Here is a 19,979-nt window from a genome sequence, read left to right on the forward strand (position 1 = left end):
AAAGAGGGCGTGGAACACCGAATAAACGAAACGGAATTTTTCTGAACTTGGCAGCACTGACTTAACGAAACGCCACTTTTATCGTAACTGACAGTTCAGTAGAATTCTGTATAACCTCCAACAACGAAGTGTAATTTTGTGACGATTAAAGTGCGTTTTCTAGTGAACGTTGTTAATTTTTTAATAAAACAAATAAATTAACTTATATTAAATATTTGGTGCGTATTACAAAATATGTATTGAGTAATTTGTGAATATATTTTAAGTGGTATGCGGCTGAATATAATATAAATTTGTGCAACTAATTAAACATATTTGCTGAAGAATATGGTGGCGTGGAGAAAGTGTAGCAATGGCGGTTTGCATGCCTGAAAATTGAAAGAATCGCTTGCACAATATAAATAGAAATATATCCAAAAGTATCATAACGTTTAAGTGCAGGGCCCTGATATCCGAATTTAGACTAAAAGAAAGGTCACTGAGATTAGTGTGATAGGCGTACGCATAACTTAGGACAGGGGGATTTAGTACAGTCGCCGTGACGAGAATAGAAAATCGGCGCGTAAGTTTTTTTTAAGGGGTCACGTTCTCCCGAGGCTGCCAGACTTGACGTGATATTGTGAAATTTTGTTTGGTGTTTTCGTTAAATAACTTTAGTGAATTTGTTTACATACAAGAATACTAAAAATAGAAATTTTGGAAATTGAGTTTTATGCAAGATTTGCTGTTTTATGTATAAATAATATATTAGTAATTTTGTCTTCAAAGTAATGTTAACAAAAATAAAAATGCTTTAAGTTTTTAATAGAAAATAGTAAATCTACATGCGTTTGAAAAATGTATATGTACCATATTTATGTGTATATAACAAGCTAAGCAAGCAAATTTCCACAAACCACGGGTCGGGGTATTCGTTTAATTGGCAACTCTCATTACAAGCTTTATATATAGAGGAGTATATTACATGTACCCATAGTACCGGCAAAATATTTAATGTACAAATAGATGAAAACTTGATTTTTGAGGTTAGGATTTCATGCATTATATTTGATACTAAATCGAACGCTGCAATCATTGAATTTTATTACCAAAATCAGTGTTCGGTTCGAAATGTGTTTATCGACAAATTTTGTTCAGCGATGAGGCTCATTTCTGGTTGAATGGCTACGTAAATAAGCAAAATTGCCGCATTTGGGGTGAAGAGCAACGAGAAGCCGTTCAAGAACTGCCCATGCATCCCGAAAAATGCACTGTTTGGTGTGGTTTGTACGCTGGTGGAATCATTGGACCGTATTTTTTCAAAGATGCTGTTGGACGCAACGTTACGGTGAATGGCGATCGCTATCGTTCGATGCTAACAAACTTTTTGTTGCCAAAAATGGAAGAACTGAACTTGGTTGACATGTGGTTTCAACAAGATGGCGCTACATGCCACACAGCTCGCGATTCTATGGCCATTTTGAGGGAAAACTTCGGACAACAATTCATCTCAAGAAATGGACCCGTAAGTTGGCCACCAAGATCATGCGATTTAACGCCTTTAGACTATTTTTTGTGGGGCTACGTCAAGTCTAAAGTCTACAGAAATAAGCCAGCAACTATTCCAGCTTTGGAAGACAACATTTCCGAAGAAATTCGGGCTATTCCGGCCGAAATGCTCGAAAAAGTTGCCCAAAATTGGACTTTCCGAATGGACCACCTAAGACGCAGCCGCGGTCAACATTTAAATGAAATTATCTTCAAAAGTAAATGTCATGAACCAATCTAACGTTTCAAATAAAGAACCGATGAGATTTTGCAAATTTTATGCGTTTTTTTTTTTTAAAAAGTTATCAAGCTCTTAAAAAATCACCCTTTAGATGAAAACTTGAATATTATCTACGTATACATCTGTACATGCTTATATATTGATTTTCAAATTTTAGATTGCAGATCGAGAATTGTAGACGATGGCTACTAAATCGAAACGCGCCGGAACCGCCACACCCCAACCGCAGCCGGGTGGAACATCAACCCCGATAATTCCTGGTGCTAATCGCTCTGCCAGCCCATTAAGTCCTACGCGACATTCGCGTCTACAAGAAAAGGCGGAGTTGCAGAATCTTAATGATCGTTTGGCCTGCTACATTGATCGTGTGCGTAATTTGGAAACTGAAAATGCCCGCCTCTCAATTGAGGTGCAAACGACGCGTGATACTGTCACCCGTGAGGCTACCAATATCAAATCGATGTATGAAAACGAATTGAGTGATGCGAGACGTTTGCTGGATGAAACTGCACGCGAAAAGGCGAAATTAGAAATCGATACTAAGCGTCTGTGGGATGAGAATGAGGAGCTGAAGGCTAAATTAGATAAGAAAACAAAAGATTGTACTTTTGCCGAAGGTATGTACAAGTCATGATTTTATTCATATACATAGTAACTTTAGCAACTCATTTCTGCTTATCAGTATGAGCTTTTGTGTTTAAGTGCTACTACTTAATAAATATGTTTAAACCACACATGGAATGCCGATATTAAAATATTTTGGTTAATTTTAGGAAATGCCCGCATGTATGAGTCACGCGCTGCTGATTTGAGTAATAAGTATAGTGCCGCTAATGCAGATCGCAAAAAGGCTGTCGATGAATTGAATGAGGCTGTCAAAGAGCTTGAACGCTTGCGCAAACAATTAGAGGAGGCTCGCAAACTTTTGGAAGAAGAGACATTAGCACGTGTCGATCTAGAGAATAATGTACAAAGTCTACGCGAAGAGTTGACATTCAAAGACCAGATACACGTGCAGGAAATGAATGAAACTCGTACTCGTCGCCAGGTGGAAATTAGTGAAATTGACGGACGTTTGGTCGAGCAATACGAAGCCAAATTGCAACAATCGCTACAAGAATTGCGTGAACAATATGAAGGTCAAATGCGCGCTAATCGCGAAGAGATCGAGTTGTTGTATGAACAAAAAATGAAAAATCTACAATCGGCAGCCAATCGCAATTCGAATGCAGCTGCAAACGCTATTGAAGAATTGCGCACAACACGTACACGCATTGATGCGCTAAACTCACGCATCGGCGAGTTGGAGTCGACCAACGCCGCGCTAACGGCACGCATACGCGAGTTGGAGCAATTGTTGGATCGCGAACGTGCACGTCACAATGCGGACATATCGAATTTGGAGGCAGAATTACAGCGCTTGCGCGATGAAATGGCACAACAATTGCAGGAGTACCAAGATTTAATGGACATTAAGGTATTTTACTGCAGTTTTCCTTATTTTGAGATAAATGTTAACATATAATCCTTAACAGGTATCGCTAGATTTGGAAATTGCTGCTTACGACAAACTGCTATGTGGCGAAGAGTCACGTCTCAACATCACGCCACATTCGTCCACTACATCCGGTTCGTTTAGTCAAAGTTTACGCGGCACACGTGCTACTCCCATACGCAAGACACCATCACGTGGCGCCTCCACAGTGCCGCTGAAAAGAAAACGCACCGTCGTCGATGAGTCCGAGGATCTGAGTCAATCTGAATATTTTGTAACTGGCAGCGCCAAAGGCGATATTGAAATTGCCGATGTCGATGCGGAGGGTAAATACGTGAAATTGCACAATAAAGGTAACAAAGAGGTACAAATCGGCGGTTGGCAACTGATACGTACAGCAGGTAGTAATGAAACCGCTTTCAAGTTTCATCGTACCGTTAAAGTTGATGCCGGTGCGGTGATAACTGTATGGTCTTCCGATGCTGGTGCGACACACGAACCGCCAGCAAATATTGTGATGAAAACACAAAAATGGTTTGTTGGCGACAATATGAAGACATCACTGTTCAATGGTGATGGTGAGGAAGTGGCCGGCTCAGAACGCGTAAAACGCACAATTGTGAAGCACGCATCGCGTCATCGCTCCTATGGCAGCCGTTTGGGCGTATCAACGGTGGATGGTGCCGGCAATGAGGAACTATATCATCAGCAAGGTGATCCGCAGCAGGGAGATGAAAAGTGTCGTTTAATGTAAACATGTAGGTGTGCAGAACAAATTAACTCCTAATATATAAAATTACTACAAAAGATTACTATATTATATATATATTTTTAATGTTCTTTAACTGGTTGAAAAACATTTCAAAAGTAAAGCCTTCAAGCGAGCGCAGACCAAGAATTAGAAAAATAAAAAACAATAACAACAACACTCACATCCATGTCTAACCGAAAAACTCCTGCAGCAGCACGCTAGTTTATACATACATACATATGCAATTAAATTCGCATACACTTAGATATATACATGCAGTCATGCGTGTTATGTGCGCTGACGCTGAAAACTATTCAACGCTGCTTGCCACCATTCATATGTTTGGAATTTTCAAATACAGCTGCCGCTACTTAATTTCTCTCATAACTACATACATACATACACATATTTATATTTTTTTTTAACATTATGCTATAGTAACGCCAGCATCTAGATTCTATTTTAATTGCGCTAATTGTAACAGTTTTTTACACATACATACATACATATATATTTGAATGACTTTTAAATATTGTGGCATTAATTTGGAACAATTTAAGCTTGCAAAAAAATAAAGGCTTGAAAATATTAACAAAAACGTCCAGTGTTGTGTTAAAAAAAGCAAAAAAACATATTTATATATTCCACATCTGTTATGTGTGTGTGTGTGTGTGTATTAGCGTTCACAGTAATTCGAACTGAATCATAAAATCAATCAAAGAGTACAAGGAAAGCGCACATGCTTTTCTGCCATAATTACTAACAGTATAAATTTAGTTTTTTTTTTCTTGCTTTAAAAATGTACAAATTTATGGTTATAGTTTCTGGAAGTTTGGAACTCTGAGGTACAAATAAAAATAGACACACAAAACAAAAAAAGACTCGAAAATTTCGCAACAAACAATGTAATACACGTTTTTTTTTCTTTGAAAGAAACGAAAAAAAAATATTAACTGCACATTTTAATACTTAAAATCAAGCAGAAAATTTTGGAAGGTGAACGAAGTTTGAAATGGCGAAAAAATATTCAATAGAAGGTAGCTAAAAGAATTAGGTACTTAATGGCGTCTAATATGTGTAGCATTTGTGAAACTAAAGTGCTATGCATGTAAGACATCATTGACTTATAAAGAAGTGCCGCTTTAGCAAGCGACCAATAATAATTTATTTTTTTTTTTCTAAAAATAAACTGAAAAAATTTAATTTCTTGCAATATATTAGCGGCTACAAGCGTCTACGTCTGCGTTCCTGACGCAGTTAATTTAATTTTTAAATTTAATAATTTTCAAAATTAAAGCAACAATTATCAATTAAGAAATACATAAATGTTTTTTCACAAATAAATTGTTATCAACCCTTTCGCGCAATATATTTCCACATTTCACACTTAAAATCAGTAAAGATTATTTAATTTGTGTTCCTTCACGCTCAAACGCCGAACCATTTCACCAAAAGAAAAGGAATGAAAAAAATAAAATAAAATGATCACCAAAAAAGTAAAAAACGGTTTGCACTTTCGTTTTGAAAGTTCTACGCGCTTTTAGGATATTCCGAAAAGTTCAACAAAACATATTGTTCCCTTAACAATAACGGTTTACATTATTACGTCTTATGTTTTAGAATTAAACAAAGTAATTTAATTTAATTATATTCAATTTAAATATTATAATTGACTTTATGGCCATTCAATAATTTTATAATATGCAAAATGCGTTCCGACATGTATTTGCAAAGGATAAATTTATACACATTTTTTTACAACAATTAAAATTTCTGTTTCTCCCTGTGTTCGTATAAAAACAAAAATATAAAAATGTCAATCAATATTTTAATAAAAGAAAATATAAAAAAATCATGTGTTTTCATTTATTTGTACGGAGTACAACAAGTTTGGGATTGTAGTTGACGCTAATTTTGGACAACTAATCGGGGGCTGAGAAAGCGCTGATTTATAAAGGTAAGCTTCAATACAGAAAATATGCAAAACATTCTTTAGGATATGGTAATGCTGTTACAGTAGCAAGGTGATTGGATTTACACACGAGATGCATGCACCGAGTCAGTTAAAACTGGTAACCGTTCCCACGACAGTCGGATTTAAGGGAACGGAAGGGACCCAAGGACTTTCCACTTGTCACTAATCCTCAAAATCGCTTCAGGAATGTTTTATGACTCTACAACAACAACACCAACGAAATTACAAAATACTATTGATGCTATTGTATGGCCATGCCTTAAAAAGTATAATATGTGTAGCATGTTCCTCATACGAGTAGCTTTCATTACTTGACTTTACAATCACGGCTGACATTCAATTTTAGACCAAAATTCCATAATTGAAAATATATTTTAAAGGATTAGAACTACTACTTTCCTTACTTTTTGTGAGTTTTATATCTTAAAAAATGTATTAAGCTCATCTAAAGTAGTCGCAGGACGGATTTTTGTTTAAATACTGCTTTATACAAATTTATTCGACAAAATGTTTGACGCCACAACAACAACAACAACAATAAAACTAAGCTGTAGTATCATGCGTTTCATTTTCGTGGGTATTGTGCGCAGTCACAATCTAAAGATAAAAGAACAACCGCAATATATTTACATAGGTCCTTTATCGCCTATCAGCTGGTTGAAGAACAATTTGATAATAACACAAAGTTATAGGTAACCGCTTTTTCCCACATGCAAGACTCTGTTTACCAAATGCAAGACCCTTATATGCATACACAAGTATGAGAGTATTTATTTTGGAGCTTATATTAGGGATATCGAGTGCTTCGTCGAAATATTATTAGATGAACTCATTGTAAACCAATAAAAATGTCGGAACAAAAACATGATTTTGATAATATCTGTTCCACCGCCAAAAACAGGAGTAGATGCTTGGCTATGTATGTGCAGTATCTTGAAAAAGTGTGGGGATTTCAAAAATAATTGCCTTTAGAGTCTTTGATCTGACCGAGATATAGATACACCCAAATAATAATAACATTAACATTAATCTTAACTACAAAAATCTGTATCCCTGCCAAAGTCAGTGTTATTTTCTCTTTCGCCAAGTCACTCTGCGAGTCCTTCAAATTGTGATCCGATGAGATTGAAGGGATTACGCTAAGAACTAGTTCCCAACCATCAGGCCGTCCCAGACTCAAACCTGACTACAAAAATATTTCACTCAAGTGAGGAGGCTAAGTTCGAAAGAAACGTCTATTTTGAATGTCTCGAAGCTTCACATTATCGAAACGTTGAAGGACCAATACGTCTTTACATTGTTACGCCAAAGATTAGACTATGTTATATATCTTCCTCATTCGATCATTACTTGACGAATTCCATTCACTTCTGTTAATGACGATAAAAAAGTTAAAGCAATATGTTTTGTGTATAAAGCATGTCAATGCTAAACTCCTACCATATAAGACTTGAATCTTTTGCAAAAACGTCGCCGAGTAGAGATCACAAAAGAGATGCTTGACGAAGTACCTGACGCCTCTTCGTTGAACAGATGCATCATTATTAGTAACAGAACGTGCGCTTATGAATATGTCGTCGAAACTGTCCAACAGTCTAGCAAAAGATGCTCTAAAAACGACTAAAACCGCGTAATACGAAATTCGGTGAAGACATGTTAGACCCTAAGGGTTATCCTAGCCGAGTCTTATAACAAGCGTATGAAAAATTGAAATAATCAATGACTAGTTTGTATTAGCTCAAAAAAAGCATTTTTTGAAAAAACGATCCGGCTTAAATTTGATCAGATGGTATAACAATATAAGCTATTTTGAAAATGTTTATTTATTTATAGATTTGTTGCATAAATCCTCATCTATTGAAGAAAGGAATCTTTACTTTACGACAATTGAGAGACCCTGAAATGTCTTACTGAGTTTAATCAAACTATTTTTTTTAATTTTGGTTATTAATATTATTAATAATTAATGGATACGATCACCCTAGTGGAATCTACACATATACATACAAATGTATATAGGAGAAAATATAAGTTACTTGCCGGTTGCTTTGCGGTGGCATATTTGTATATAGATATGTATGTAAGCTCATTGCATTCGGTAAGTTTGTAAAGCTTCGACGCCAATCGGCTTTTAGAGTACAACTTGTGTTCGCACTGAGCACAACAGTAGTTAAGAGTGCGGTTGTTAAAATTTTAGAACAAATAAAAACATTAAACTTGTTTTGCAACTCATAAAAAATATCTAAGCAGTAGAGTGCAATTAAAATTGGAAAAATTTAGTTTGAAATTTTCTCGAAAACAAACCAAAAGTGTTCATTTCGAAGAAACGTAACCTGCCATAGACATACATAAATACCATAATATACTGCCGTGTATTTAAGTCTTTAAAAAGTACGTAGTGCTAACAACAATAATAAATACATGTACAATCATATATTAAATGTTTAAGAAAAAAATGGTGAAAATAGTTTAGAATCTTCAAAAAAAAAAAAATATCTTCACAGTGGGTTAATATGTGCATAGTACATGTGTATGAATGTATAGCATGTACATATTTATATATTTATACATGCATGTAAATGCGACGTCCAGTTGCCATGACCAGCTGGTATTTTTTACTTGTGAGTTGTCTGTGACATTCTACAACGAAAAAGGTCAATTACCTTGACGCTCTTGACTTGCAAAGTACAACAAACATACATACTTTCATATACACACATATACATACATATATGCATGTGTGTATGTGTGCACGCACATAAATTTATTCAAGTACTTAAATTATTATCGTGTATCAATGAGGGCATTATTGATAACAACGAAAAAACGCGTGTATTTTTGTTTTTCTTTAACTCCTTTTTGATTAAAATTTATTAATACCGCAGCATCGGCTATGCATTGAAATAATCGCAGAGGAATATATGTATGTATATGTACATACATACAGATGCATGTAATATTTTTTGTTTACACGCGAGAAACTGCAAATATGCATTTATATACATGAAAATATACATACATATGTACATTTATACTATTTTAATACATATGTACATGCATGTATCTCTGAGCTTATCATTTGCCGAACCATCCTTTCCACCGCCAACCACTTGTAGCTGGTGGTTTCGGCTCTCGTCTTTTTGCATATGAGAACTTGCTTTGCACTCTGCCAATGTTGTTGTCGAGTGAATGCCTAAAATCAAAGCTGCCATATTAATCAACAAGTGATTATTTATAAAAATATAAATTTACCGTAAATACGGCATATTCTTCACTAAAGGATTGCAGCTTTGTTTTAAACACTACTCAAAACACGAAAAAAATTGTTGTTGTTGTAGCGACAGAATTCTGCCGATTTGATAGCCCCTGATCGGATAAAAAATCTGCGTCCATTCCGTTTACGTAGACCCGATTGTCATGGAAACAAGAAAAAATCGTTAACTTTGCTGGCTGTGGCTATAATACCTTTTATGGTTGAAAATCCTATAGCATAAAAGGGTATTTGAAAAGTTAACTTCATAATCTATTTTCCAAGGTGCTCCTATCTGAACCATATTTTCGGAGATTATAGCGTTGCCTTGGATAATAGATAATGAAGCTAACTGATAAAATAAAAAAAATTTCCTTACAAAGTCTCGGCTTTGATCTGTCAGTTTTTATGACAGCTATAACCTATAAATGTCCGATATTAGGGGTTCCAACAAATAAGCTGCTTCTTTTGGAGAAAATAATGTATGCACAATCAGATCGAGATCTCAAAAACTGAGTGACTTATTCTCTATCATGATATAAGACTATAATCCGTATCCATTCGCAAGACAGCTGGGTCTAAGTAACCGAAACGGGCCCCGATTGTTTTCCGACTAAGGACTGTCAACACGGCACCATTCATCGAAATCACTCCAAGAGCGTTTGAAATGACTGTTGGTAGTATAGATTGAAAATGAAGAAAATATATATGAATACCGAGCTTTAGGTATACGAGATTTATCAATAGAAAGCCTCTGGATTTATAAAAACTACTTGTAGCTATTCCTTTTTCAATAGCTTTCAATAGGGAAACACAAAATTGAACGTTTACAAATCGTTCAACTTTATTGCGAAAATTCACGTTCTGTAAAGAATGTGTTTCGCGCGCTTCGCTCAACTTATGGTCAATATAATCGGCCTACTGAGCGTACTATTCGCAACACCATCACCCATCTTGAGACCCAGCATTCATTATTGGATAATATTCGACCGAATAGACCACGTCCAGCACACAGTGAAAAAACATTACAGCTGTAGCTGTGAGTGTACACGAAGGCCGTGAAGAGTCGATTCGGTGCCGTTTGCAGCAACTCGGACTGACGTATGGAACGACTTGGCGCATTTTACGTCGAGATCTTAAATTGAAAGCGTACAAAATACAGCTTGTGCAAGAACTGAAGCCGCTCGACCTTCCCAAGCGACATCGCTTCGCTCTATGGGCTCTTGAAAAGTTCCAAGAAGATCTGACGTTTTCGAGCCAAATTTTGTTCAGCGATGAGGCCCGTTTCTGGCTCAATGGGTATGTAATATGCAGGATTGCCGCATTTGGGACGAAAAGAAACTTGAAAAAATTCAAGCGCTGCAATCAATGCCATTAATGATGCCGGTAAGAACGTAACTATCAATTGCAACCGTTATCGTGTCACGATAACCGACTGTTTGATGCTTGGAATTGAAGATCGTGATCTCAGCGACATTTGGTTACAAGCAGACGGAGCCACTTTTCACATATCGCATCAATCAATGGATTTATTGATAGAACACTTCGGTGAGCAGATAATTTTACGTTTCAGGGCGGTTGATTGGCCACCAAGGTCGTGTGATATCACATTGTTAGACTTTATCTTGTGGGGATATGTAAAGTCTAGGTCTATGCGAACAATCCTGCTTCATTTTAGGCCTTGGAGATAAACATCGCACGTGTCATTCGGCAGTTATCAGTCGAAATGCTCGAACGAGTCAGAATTGGACTGAATGCATGGACCATCTGAGATGTAACAGCGGCTAACATTTGAAAGAGATAACCTTCAAAAAAAAAAAATACCAAATAATGTTCTTTGAAATGATAATAAACATTCCCCATTAAATATGAAATTTCTGTGGTTTTCCTTTAAAAAGTAGGGAACCTCGAAACAGATCACCCTTTAGATATATATTTATTTGTTTTTATTATGTGAACTTTTGTTGATATCCACCCACTTTTTACTTTCCTGACGACTTCTGATTAGAACCATTTCCAAGTACACAATTTTCAAACTGAAAGTTCAGGAAATGTATTTTTTGTTATGGTTTACATAATAAATAAAATAGTGTCGCCACAAGGTAAAATTAATTATCTATTTCTAAGGCTTTACTATTATTTGGTTTTGAAATTCATTAATCTTTTTCTTATTTACAGTAACTTAAGATGAAATTAGTGATCTTGGATACTGCCGACTCCGTTGGAGTTTGGGCTGCCAAATATGTGATGAAACGCATTAATGACTTTAAGCCCGGCCCAAACAAGTGAGTATCTTTGTCGAATTATTTAACGAACTTGAAAAGCAGAGACATGTATTAAGCACTTTGTCAGTTGGCATAAAGCTCGGTTTTCTGGGGTAAGGCCTTAGAAGGCTAACATTCTAACCCACGCATCAAAATTGACAATTACAAACTCAACGAAGGTGTATAGACATGAACGATAACAAACATAATCAATTAAAATATCGGATAAGCGAATAGCCGATCATAAACAGTGCTTGAAATAGAACTGCCTATCAGAGAGAACACTGCGACGTCGACCAATATCTTAGACAACATCTAACGAGCTTTCTCACTGAGAGGTGTTAAGGGTAATTTTCAAAGGCGCCTTTAAATCCCTGTTTTGAGAGTCAAAGCAATACCAATATCGAATCATAGGGTCCTCCCGTTAGAACATTAATGATGAATTTACAAGCAGAGGTGGTTGAGAATAATTATTTAACACGTATGGTCGGTCTTGAAGTAATAACGAACGTATCTAAGTAACTTGAAACAAAATAATCTCAAACTAAAATTGATGGGAATTGGCGAAGATACAAATTTTCTTACATGATTGGATATTTAGTCTTTATTCATAGACCGAGTTCCACGTTAAGTGAACTTCCTTGCGATAAAAATTTTCAATGAAGAGCCTACAAAAGCGTGACAAAAAGGGACTAATAAGTTTACGTTTGGTTTTTGAAATTACAGATACTTCGTTTTGGGTCTACCCACTGGAAGCACGCCACTTGGCATGTATAAGAAACTGATTGAATTCCACAAAGCCGGCAAAGTGTCCTTTGAGTTCGTGAAAACGTTCAATATGGACGAATATGTAGGTGAGTACATGTCAACGCCTAGATAAATGAACTTACATATTATAATTAATATTTTTTACTAATTTTGTTATATTTTTCCAAGGCATACCACGTGATCACCCCGAAAGTTATCACTACTTCATGTGGAACAACTTCTTCAAACACATCAATATCGATCCGAAGAATGCGCACATTTTAGACGGCAATGCTAAGGACTTACTCGCCGAATGCCAACAATTCGAGACAATGATACGGGAGGCGGGTGGAGTAGAGCTCTTCATTGGTGGTATCGGGCCGGACGGACATATAGCCTTTAACGAACCTGGCAGTTCGTTGGTCTCACGTACACGTGTGAAAACATTGGCACAGGACACATTAGAGGCAAATGCGCGTTTCTTCGATAACGACATGAGTAAGGTGCCCAAACAGGCGCTAACGGTGGGTGTCGGTACCGTCATGGATTCGAAGGAAGTGATGATATTGATTACGGGTGCGCACAAAGCATTCGCCTTGTACAAGGCGATCGAGGAGGGCGTAAATCACATGTGGACTGTGAGTGCCTTCCAGCAACATCCCAATACGCTGATGCTTTGCGACGAGGATGCCACGCTCGAGTTGAGGGTTAAGACGGTGAAGTATTTTAAGGTAAAATATTGAATGCAATTTTTAATTATGATAATTTTATACACATACATTTATAATGCATACATATATTTTTGGATATACATACAAGTATATACTCGTATGGGTTTGGCTGTATTATAGAATGACTCAGCGTTGCTGATATCAAGTATCTGCAGTTCTGGTGTTTAAGTTAAGATGTTTAATATTCATTTGCTTGAAATGGGGAAAACTGGTTTGGTGTTGGTTCTCTTTTTTTACAAATAATGGTGACTGGTAAAAAAAAATAAATATTCTAATTTTTTAAAGGTAGTTAGTATTGGTTTTTTGAGGCTTGTAAAATGCTTTCTAACATAGCACATCTTTTTTGAGAGCCCACTTTCTAATCAAAATACCAAAATACACTTGTGCTCTGTATAGTAATCAAATAGTCGCAAAGTTGCCACTAATTTTTAACAATTATTTGTTATAGCTACAAAATATATTCAAAATTTTTACATATGTGTATGTATATTTTCAAAATACCAGGGTATACTCCGAGATGTACATGAAAAAATGATTGGAGAGGAAGCTGAATTAAACGTGCAATGAATTGATCCAGCTTGAAACACTCAAGTATTATGGTCCCCATGTGTATGTATTTTCTTTAAAATCAACTAATTTTGAGTTACTGGAATTATGAAAGATTTATAAAATGAGAAAAAAGAAATTATGTGCAAAGGTGCTTCAAAACTCAACCGCGAACTGTACCTTAGTACTCTAACATCTCAATATCCTGGTTAGGTTCTTATATAGAAGTAGGATATAGTACCTATACCACAAATAATGCCGGGTGGAGCTTAAGATTTTCAACTAGAGCAGAATTTTTCAACCGTACCCTGTTTAGTAAGAGGCATTTGATATATTTTCTCAAAATAATTAGATGAGGTCTCCACAATTCGTTCTTTTTAAGCCTAGAATTTTTAACAACATAAAGATGTTTAAGAAAATTCATCAAGCCAGGTGGCTGTTTCCGGATCGAAAAGCCACCAACCAGATCGATCATGTTGTGATGGATGGAAGACACTTCTCCATTGTTTTAGACTTGAGTACGCTCCGGGTCCTAACATAGACTCGAACCACTATGTTGTTACAGCCAACATACGCATCCCCCTCTGTGCAACAAAAAACGCATGAAGCCGCAAAACGTCGAGAAGCTGCAATCACAACAGACAGCAGAATGATTTTCTACTCGACTTACACTCCTGCTCTCTGAGAGCATTCGTCAGCAACTCGGGAACTGTGGGACGGCATTTCAAGCTCCTTAAGTACAGCAAAGTTAGGCAAATCATTGGTTTTCGACAAATGCAAAAGAACAATTGGTACGACAAGAAGTGTCGTGTCGTCATGCAGAGAAAACAGTCTGCCTATCTAGCAAAGTTACAATCGACCACAATACGTGCGGGATGGAATAGATACCGAGAGTTGAAGAGGGAAGCGAGACGTTTTCGCAAGCAAAAAAAAGAGAGAGGCCGAGATGCGTGAGTTCGAAGAGCTTGACAAGCTTGCCGACAGAGGTAATGCTCGAAAATTCTACTAAAAGATACGGCGACTAACAGAAGGTTTCAAGACCGGAGCATACTCTTGTAAAACCCTAAGAGGTAATCTAGTGACTGATGCCAAGAGCATACTAAAATTATGGAGGGAACAATTATCCAGTCTGTTGAATGCCAGTGAAAGCATAACACTAGGAGATGGTGAACCCGACTCCCCAATCAATGACGATGGAGCGGACGCTCTATTGCCCGACCCTGAATAAGTTCGAATAGCAATTGCATGTCTGCAGAACAAAAAAGCGGCGGAGGCTGATGGATTGCTGGCCGAGCTATTCAAATACAGAGACGAAGAACTGATAAGGAGGATGTATCACCTTCTTTGTAAAATATGAGGGAGCCCCCACAATATGTGCCAACCACCGTGGGATAATCCTCTTCAACATCGCTTATAAGGTTCTATCGATCGTTCCTGGCCAGAGAAAATAATGCTTGGACAATTTCTAAAGCGAAACGTGACATGATAAAATGGCAAACCTTACTGAAAACACAAAATTTGACACAAATCCGAAAACAAATATGGCCGCCTTGAGCTGTCAAAAACATGTCATCTCTCTTTCCTATTACCAGTTCAATCTAATTTTTAATAAACAATTCGGACATTTCGGTTGCTTTGTAAAGTTGAGACTTTTGATAGGCTTTTAAAATTCTCATCAAAACATTCATAAAACCTTGGGCTTATAAATAGATCTGAATTGAAATTATGATGTAACCAGCCTCACTCGAGTCTTGATTATAATATCGAGGATTCAAAAACTATCAGAGAATCCCTCATAAACAGTTTACTTCACATTTTTGCTAAAAATTAAAAATTGAAAAACTTGAGGACAATAAACTAAGACCCCATTCGATCTCAGCGCTTACACCATTTTAAATTCATATAAAATATATATACAAATATGTATATAATAATATATATAAATATGTATATAATAATGAAAAGTAAATAAATCTCTATGACAAAATTTTTAATTTTTTCCAACAGGGTCTAATGGAGCTGCATGGGAAAATGGTTGAAGGTGTATAGTACTTTACTAAGGTTTTGGTAACATTTTTGATACAATTCCGGAAGAATTTAACTCAGCGAAACATTAGTTAGTATATACAAATTAAATTTGTAATCATATTACAATTGTTGTAATAAAAAATATCGAAAATAAAAATAATACATGTGATGAAGAAATTAATTTGAATTACCAACTTTGGCTTAAAGTAAATAAAACTAAAGGTCATGTCTCTATACTTTAACCTTTTTTGTGAACTTTACGGAGACGATGATGTATCAGCTCGTCTAGCATATCAACGGTTTGCTCGCTTTCGTTCTAGAAACTTCGAAGTCAAAGGCGCACCTTGCTCTGGTCGACCTATCGTTGAAAAAGTCGATGAAGTTATGGGAAAGATTTACCAGAATCGTCACAACAGCAGCCATGACATCGCTAAGGAACATAAAATTCATCATCAAACGGTTTTGAACCATTTAAAAAAGGCTGGCTACAAAAAGAAGCTCGATGTTTGGGTACCACAAGAATTGTCTGTGAAATATTTAATGGACCGAATTAACATCTGCGATTCTTTGCTGAAACGAAATGCAACCGAACCATTTCTGAAGCGAATGGTAACAGGAGACGAAAAGTGGATCAAATATGACAATAATGTGCGAAAAAGATTATGGTCCAAGCGTGGTGAAGTTCAACAAATGGCTCAACAAAGACAGGATTGACGCCTCGAGAGGTCATGCCGAATCATCCACTTGGTCGAACGAATGATTCTACATTTAACTTTCAATAACTGATGAATTTGAAGCAAGCAATGGGAAAAAAAACGGCCAGAACTGACTGACTTCCATCAGGACAACGCTAGACCACACATATCTTTGAGGATTTGGGAGAGCTTGGCTGGGAAGTTTTGATGTATCCAACATATAGCACTGACCTGTTACGTATTTGGTGCATTTAAGTTTCAATACGAAAAGACTCTTACGATCAATATAATAATTCGACATAGTAGAGTCCTGTGACAGTTTTGTCCTCCTGCAGGTAGGCGATGTAGATCGCATCTTGTGTGTCCCAGAAAACGGTAGTCATCGCCGTTATGGACCTTAGGGCAGAACTCGACTTCTTCGGAGCGGATTCTCCGGGTGAAGTCCACTCATTTGACTGTTCTTGCTCTATAGTGTGTATCAGAAGATCCATGTTTTTCTTACTTAGAAACTCTTTAAAGTAATTTTTGGCATTTCCATTGAAGAAGAATAGTCACCGTTCAAGCTCTTCTTAAGTTTACTGCGCAACTTTTTTCCAAAACAAGCATAGAATCACAGACCGATATTGCTATTTTACATACTATCCGCGTCTACCCTCACACGCGGTCAAACCAAATTACGAGACCGGACGGTGAGGCTAAGTAGTTATTAGAACGCTTTCGTAAGTCAAATTTAAGTCTAAAAACCTCTTCCGGTTTTAAAGCAGTAAACTGACTGCTTCTAGTAATTCAATACGCTTTTACTCAGCTGTTAATGTTGCCTAGTTCCTGTGACGAACTGTGTAAAGTACAACGCCCTCAGAACAAAAATAAAAAAAAGCTGAAAAAGGGCAGCAAGGAGCGCGTTTAATGTTGTTTGTCAACATTGCATCATTTCACCTGATTCACGATACACAGCTGACTCGAACGCTGTACTGGAAGCGGTGGAGCAAAACAAAAACCACGTAAAAGGCGGCGCGAAAGAAAAAAACTGGCACTGGGAAGACAACAACACTGTTAGTGTAAAAGGCGCGCGTCCGCCACATTGTTTGACCGTTAAATAATTAAACTGTAAATCCCAGCGGATGGCAGATTGATCGATTTGTATGCAATGCGCTGTAAGTGGGTGTTGTTTGACTTTTCGCAGGAAATGTAGCGAATTTTTGATAGAATGCATTTCGGTGGGCATGTCATTGGCCGAGTTAAAAAAGGACAGGCAGAAGCGATAGTAGGACAGTATTAAATATTTAATTAAAGTGATGGACAAATAGATTACTAAATGCGGTAATGAGTTCGTAGACTTTTGGAACAAAAAGTGAAGCAATGCGAATCAAAATCTTATTACAACAAAATTAGTTTTTTTTAGTAAAACATGAGTTGAGTGTATGTAAACATTTACATTCGCTGTAATCTTAATATGCATTACAATGTAATGCGTATTTACATACATTTTATCTACTCAATTATGCACCCATTATATATATTCAATCAAACGTATTTTTTATCGCATTTGCTACTTGACATTACTCCCTCAAATTCATTGGGTTACAGGTGAGACCCTTTCATTACATAGTGTCTATGTTGTTTACTTTTGTATGACACAACTAAGTTTTGTCGTCTAATATGTAAATAAAGTGACACGCTGTTAATTATTTCTTTTTACGACACAATTAACTACAAATACATACAAACATGTGTGTACATGTGTATTCGGCGTGTAACTCAATTAATAAACGCCAAAATCATAAGTAGTTTGATGAATTTCCCACTACCGTCCCATTATTGTAGATTTGGGCACAAGTTTGACCTAAAACTGCCAAAAACTTCTGTGAATATGTTGTACAGACATACAGACATATGACACCTGTTCGAAGGTGTAAAGAGATATGCACTTGCAAATATATACATATATATAATATAAATACCCTGTAGGAAAGTTTAGGCAATATTTATTATAATGCCTTGGATAAGTACTAAAAAGGGTCTATTGTCGTATCTCGTCATGACTTATTCGTATACTAATCAGTATAATATTACGTATCGTATTTTGTTGAAATCGGTTCAGTAGGTTCCAAGACATGGGATTTCACCTAAATGTGGGTAGTACCACTCCCATCGTCTTTATTTCTCACCGGCTCCTATAAAGCCCCATCATCATACCATCTCGGCTATAAAATTGTATGTCTCTGGCGCACAGTATTTTATTTTACATAGTAACGAGTTTTGCAATAGGGGCACTACAAACTAGACCGATAGGGCCAGTAAACGACGTCATAATTTTTTGACATTTCTCTTCAGTAATGTTTGCCGTTTTATCATGGGAAGATATACAAGCCAAGAACAAGTCGAAATTATTAAAATTTACTACCGAAATTCGAAGTCAGTGGCCTCAACTTTGAGAGCGCTACGTACAATTTATGGTTATCATAATTGTCCTGTCAGATCGACAATTGAGCGTTTAGTAGAAAAATTTGAATCCACAGGCACAGTACAAAATTTTACCGGGTCACTGAGACCAAGAAGTGCCCGTAGTGTCGAGAATATTGCTGCCGCTGGCGCATCAATTGAGGAAGACCCAAATCAGTTGCTCACCCGTCATTCTCAAGCCTTGGCATCTCTGTGACGTCGTTAAGGCGAATTTTGCGCAAATTGACGCAAGAACTGAAGCCGCTTGACCACCAGAATCGTCGTATTTTCGTGAATTGAGCTGAGCAACAACTTGAAAATGATCCGAGCTTTCATCAAAAAATCATCTTCAGCGATGAGGCTTATTTCTGTCTGAATTACTTCGTCAATAAGCGAAATATGCGTTATTGGTCAGACAGCAATCCACACATACTCCATGAGTTATTATTGCATCCCGAAAAAATTACGGTTTGGTGCGGTTTATGGACCTTCGGCGTCATTGGGCCGTACTTCTTTCATGATGATCAAGATCGGAACGTCACAATGAATGGGAATCGTTACCGCTTAACGATAACCGAATATTTTTGGCCCGAATTGGAGAAGACGGACTTGGACATTATGTGGTTCCAACAGGGAACGGCACTACAAGCCACACAGTGAATGTCACAATCGATTTATTGAAAACCAAGTTTGGTGAACCTGTTATCTCACGATATGATCCAGTCAATTGTCCGCCTCGGTCATGCGATTTGACGCCGGTAGACTGACTTTAAGTGGGCTAGAGACCACCGTCTTAACTTTTTTTTCTTCTCAGCATACCAAGTCGGCATTTGATCGATGTTGGGGAAATTAAGGATTTCCTGTAAGCTTCAGTAAAGTAAAATATATTGGTAGTCCCGCCCACTTCATAAGAAATGTGTGAGATTTTTTTAGGCTTTTCGGGGAGTTATTTCGAAATAAATACATAATTTCTCTTGTAAAATATTGCCATCACCTTAAAATATCTTTTAATCCAAGGATGCTTTCATATTCATTACAAAAATATAATATATGTGAATGTGAAATTTCCTACAGGGTGTATTTCTATACTCGCATCCTCTGCTCATTTAGCAGAAGCAACAAACATTAACTGTCTATTTTGTCTAAACTGTGTGCATAAAAGTGTATTATTATCTAATCTACTAATTAAAATGTGTCATTAACCCTTAGGTGAGTTCAAAGAGCTTTTATGTATTCGACTTTAGTAAAAGTTATTCGGTCGTTTGTATGAGACGATAGCTGAAGTGC

The 19,979-nt window shown here is 36.7% G+C and overlaps 2 protein-coding genes across 4 annotated transcripts; both read left to right on the forward strand.

Annotated features, from left to right (window-relative positions):
- The first annotated feature begins 80 nt into the window (after positions 1–80).
- Positions 81–5,471, forward strand: LOC105234127 (lamin Dm0). 2 transcript variants are annotated; one of them, XM_011216400.4, is made up of 4 exons: positions 81–218; positions 1,926–2,385; positions 2,542–3,245; positions 3,304–5,471. In XM_011216400.4, the coding sequence occupies exons 2-4, from the start codon at positions 1,950–1,952 to the stop codon at positions 4,015–4,017; spliced, it is 1,854 nt and encodes a 617-aa protein (XP_011214702.2). In that variant the 5' UTR covers positions 81–218; positions 1,926–1,949; the 3' UTR covers positions 4,018–5,471. The 2 variants fall into 2 exon arrangements, with proteins under 2 accessions (XP_011214702.2, XP_019844339.2); XM_019988780.3 differs by having other exon boundaries at positions 95–218; positions 1,933–2,385.
- Positions 5,472–8,111: 2,640 nt separating this feature from the next.
- LOC105234126 (glucosamine-6-phosphate isomerase) lies at positions 8,112–15,736 on the forward strand. 2 transcript variants are annotated; one of them, XM_049446646.1, is made up of 6 exons: positions 8,112–8,380; positions 11,418–11,524; positions 12,230–12,357; positions 12,440–12,981; positions 13,486–13,590; positions 15,535–15,736. In XM_049446646.1, the coding sequence occupies exons 2-5, from the start codon at positions 11,427–11,429 to the stop codon at positions 13,546–13,548; spliced, it is 831 nt and encodes a 276-aa protein (XP_049302603.1). In that variant the 5' UTR covers positions 8,112–8,380; positions 11,418–11,426; the 3' UTR covers positions 13,549–13,590; positions 15,535–15,736. The 2 variants fall into 2 exon arrangements, with proteins under 2 accessions (XP_049302603.1, XP_049302604.1); XM_049446647.1 differs by lacking the exon at positions 13,486–13,590 and having other exon boundaries at positions 8,113–8,380.
- The last annotated feature ends 4,243 nt before the right edge of the window (positions 15,737–19,979 follow it).

This window comes from Bactrocera dorsalis, chromosome 1, assembly GCF_023373825.1.
Source record: "Bactrocera dorsalis isolate Fly_Bdor chromosome 1, ASM2337382v1, whole genome shotgun sequence".
Taxonomy (NCBI): Eukaryota; Metazoa; Arthropoda; class Insecta; order Diptera; family Tephritidae; genus Bactrocera; species Bactrocera dorsalis.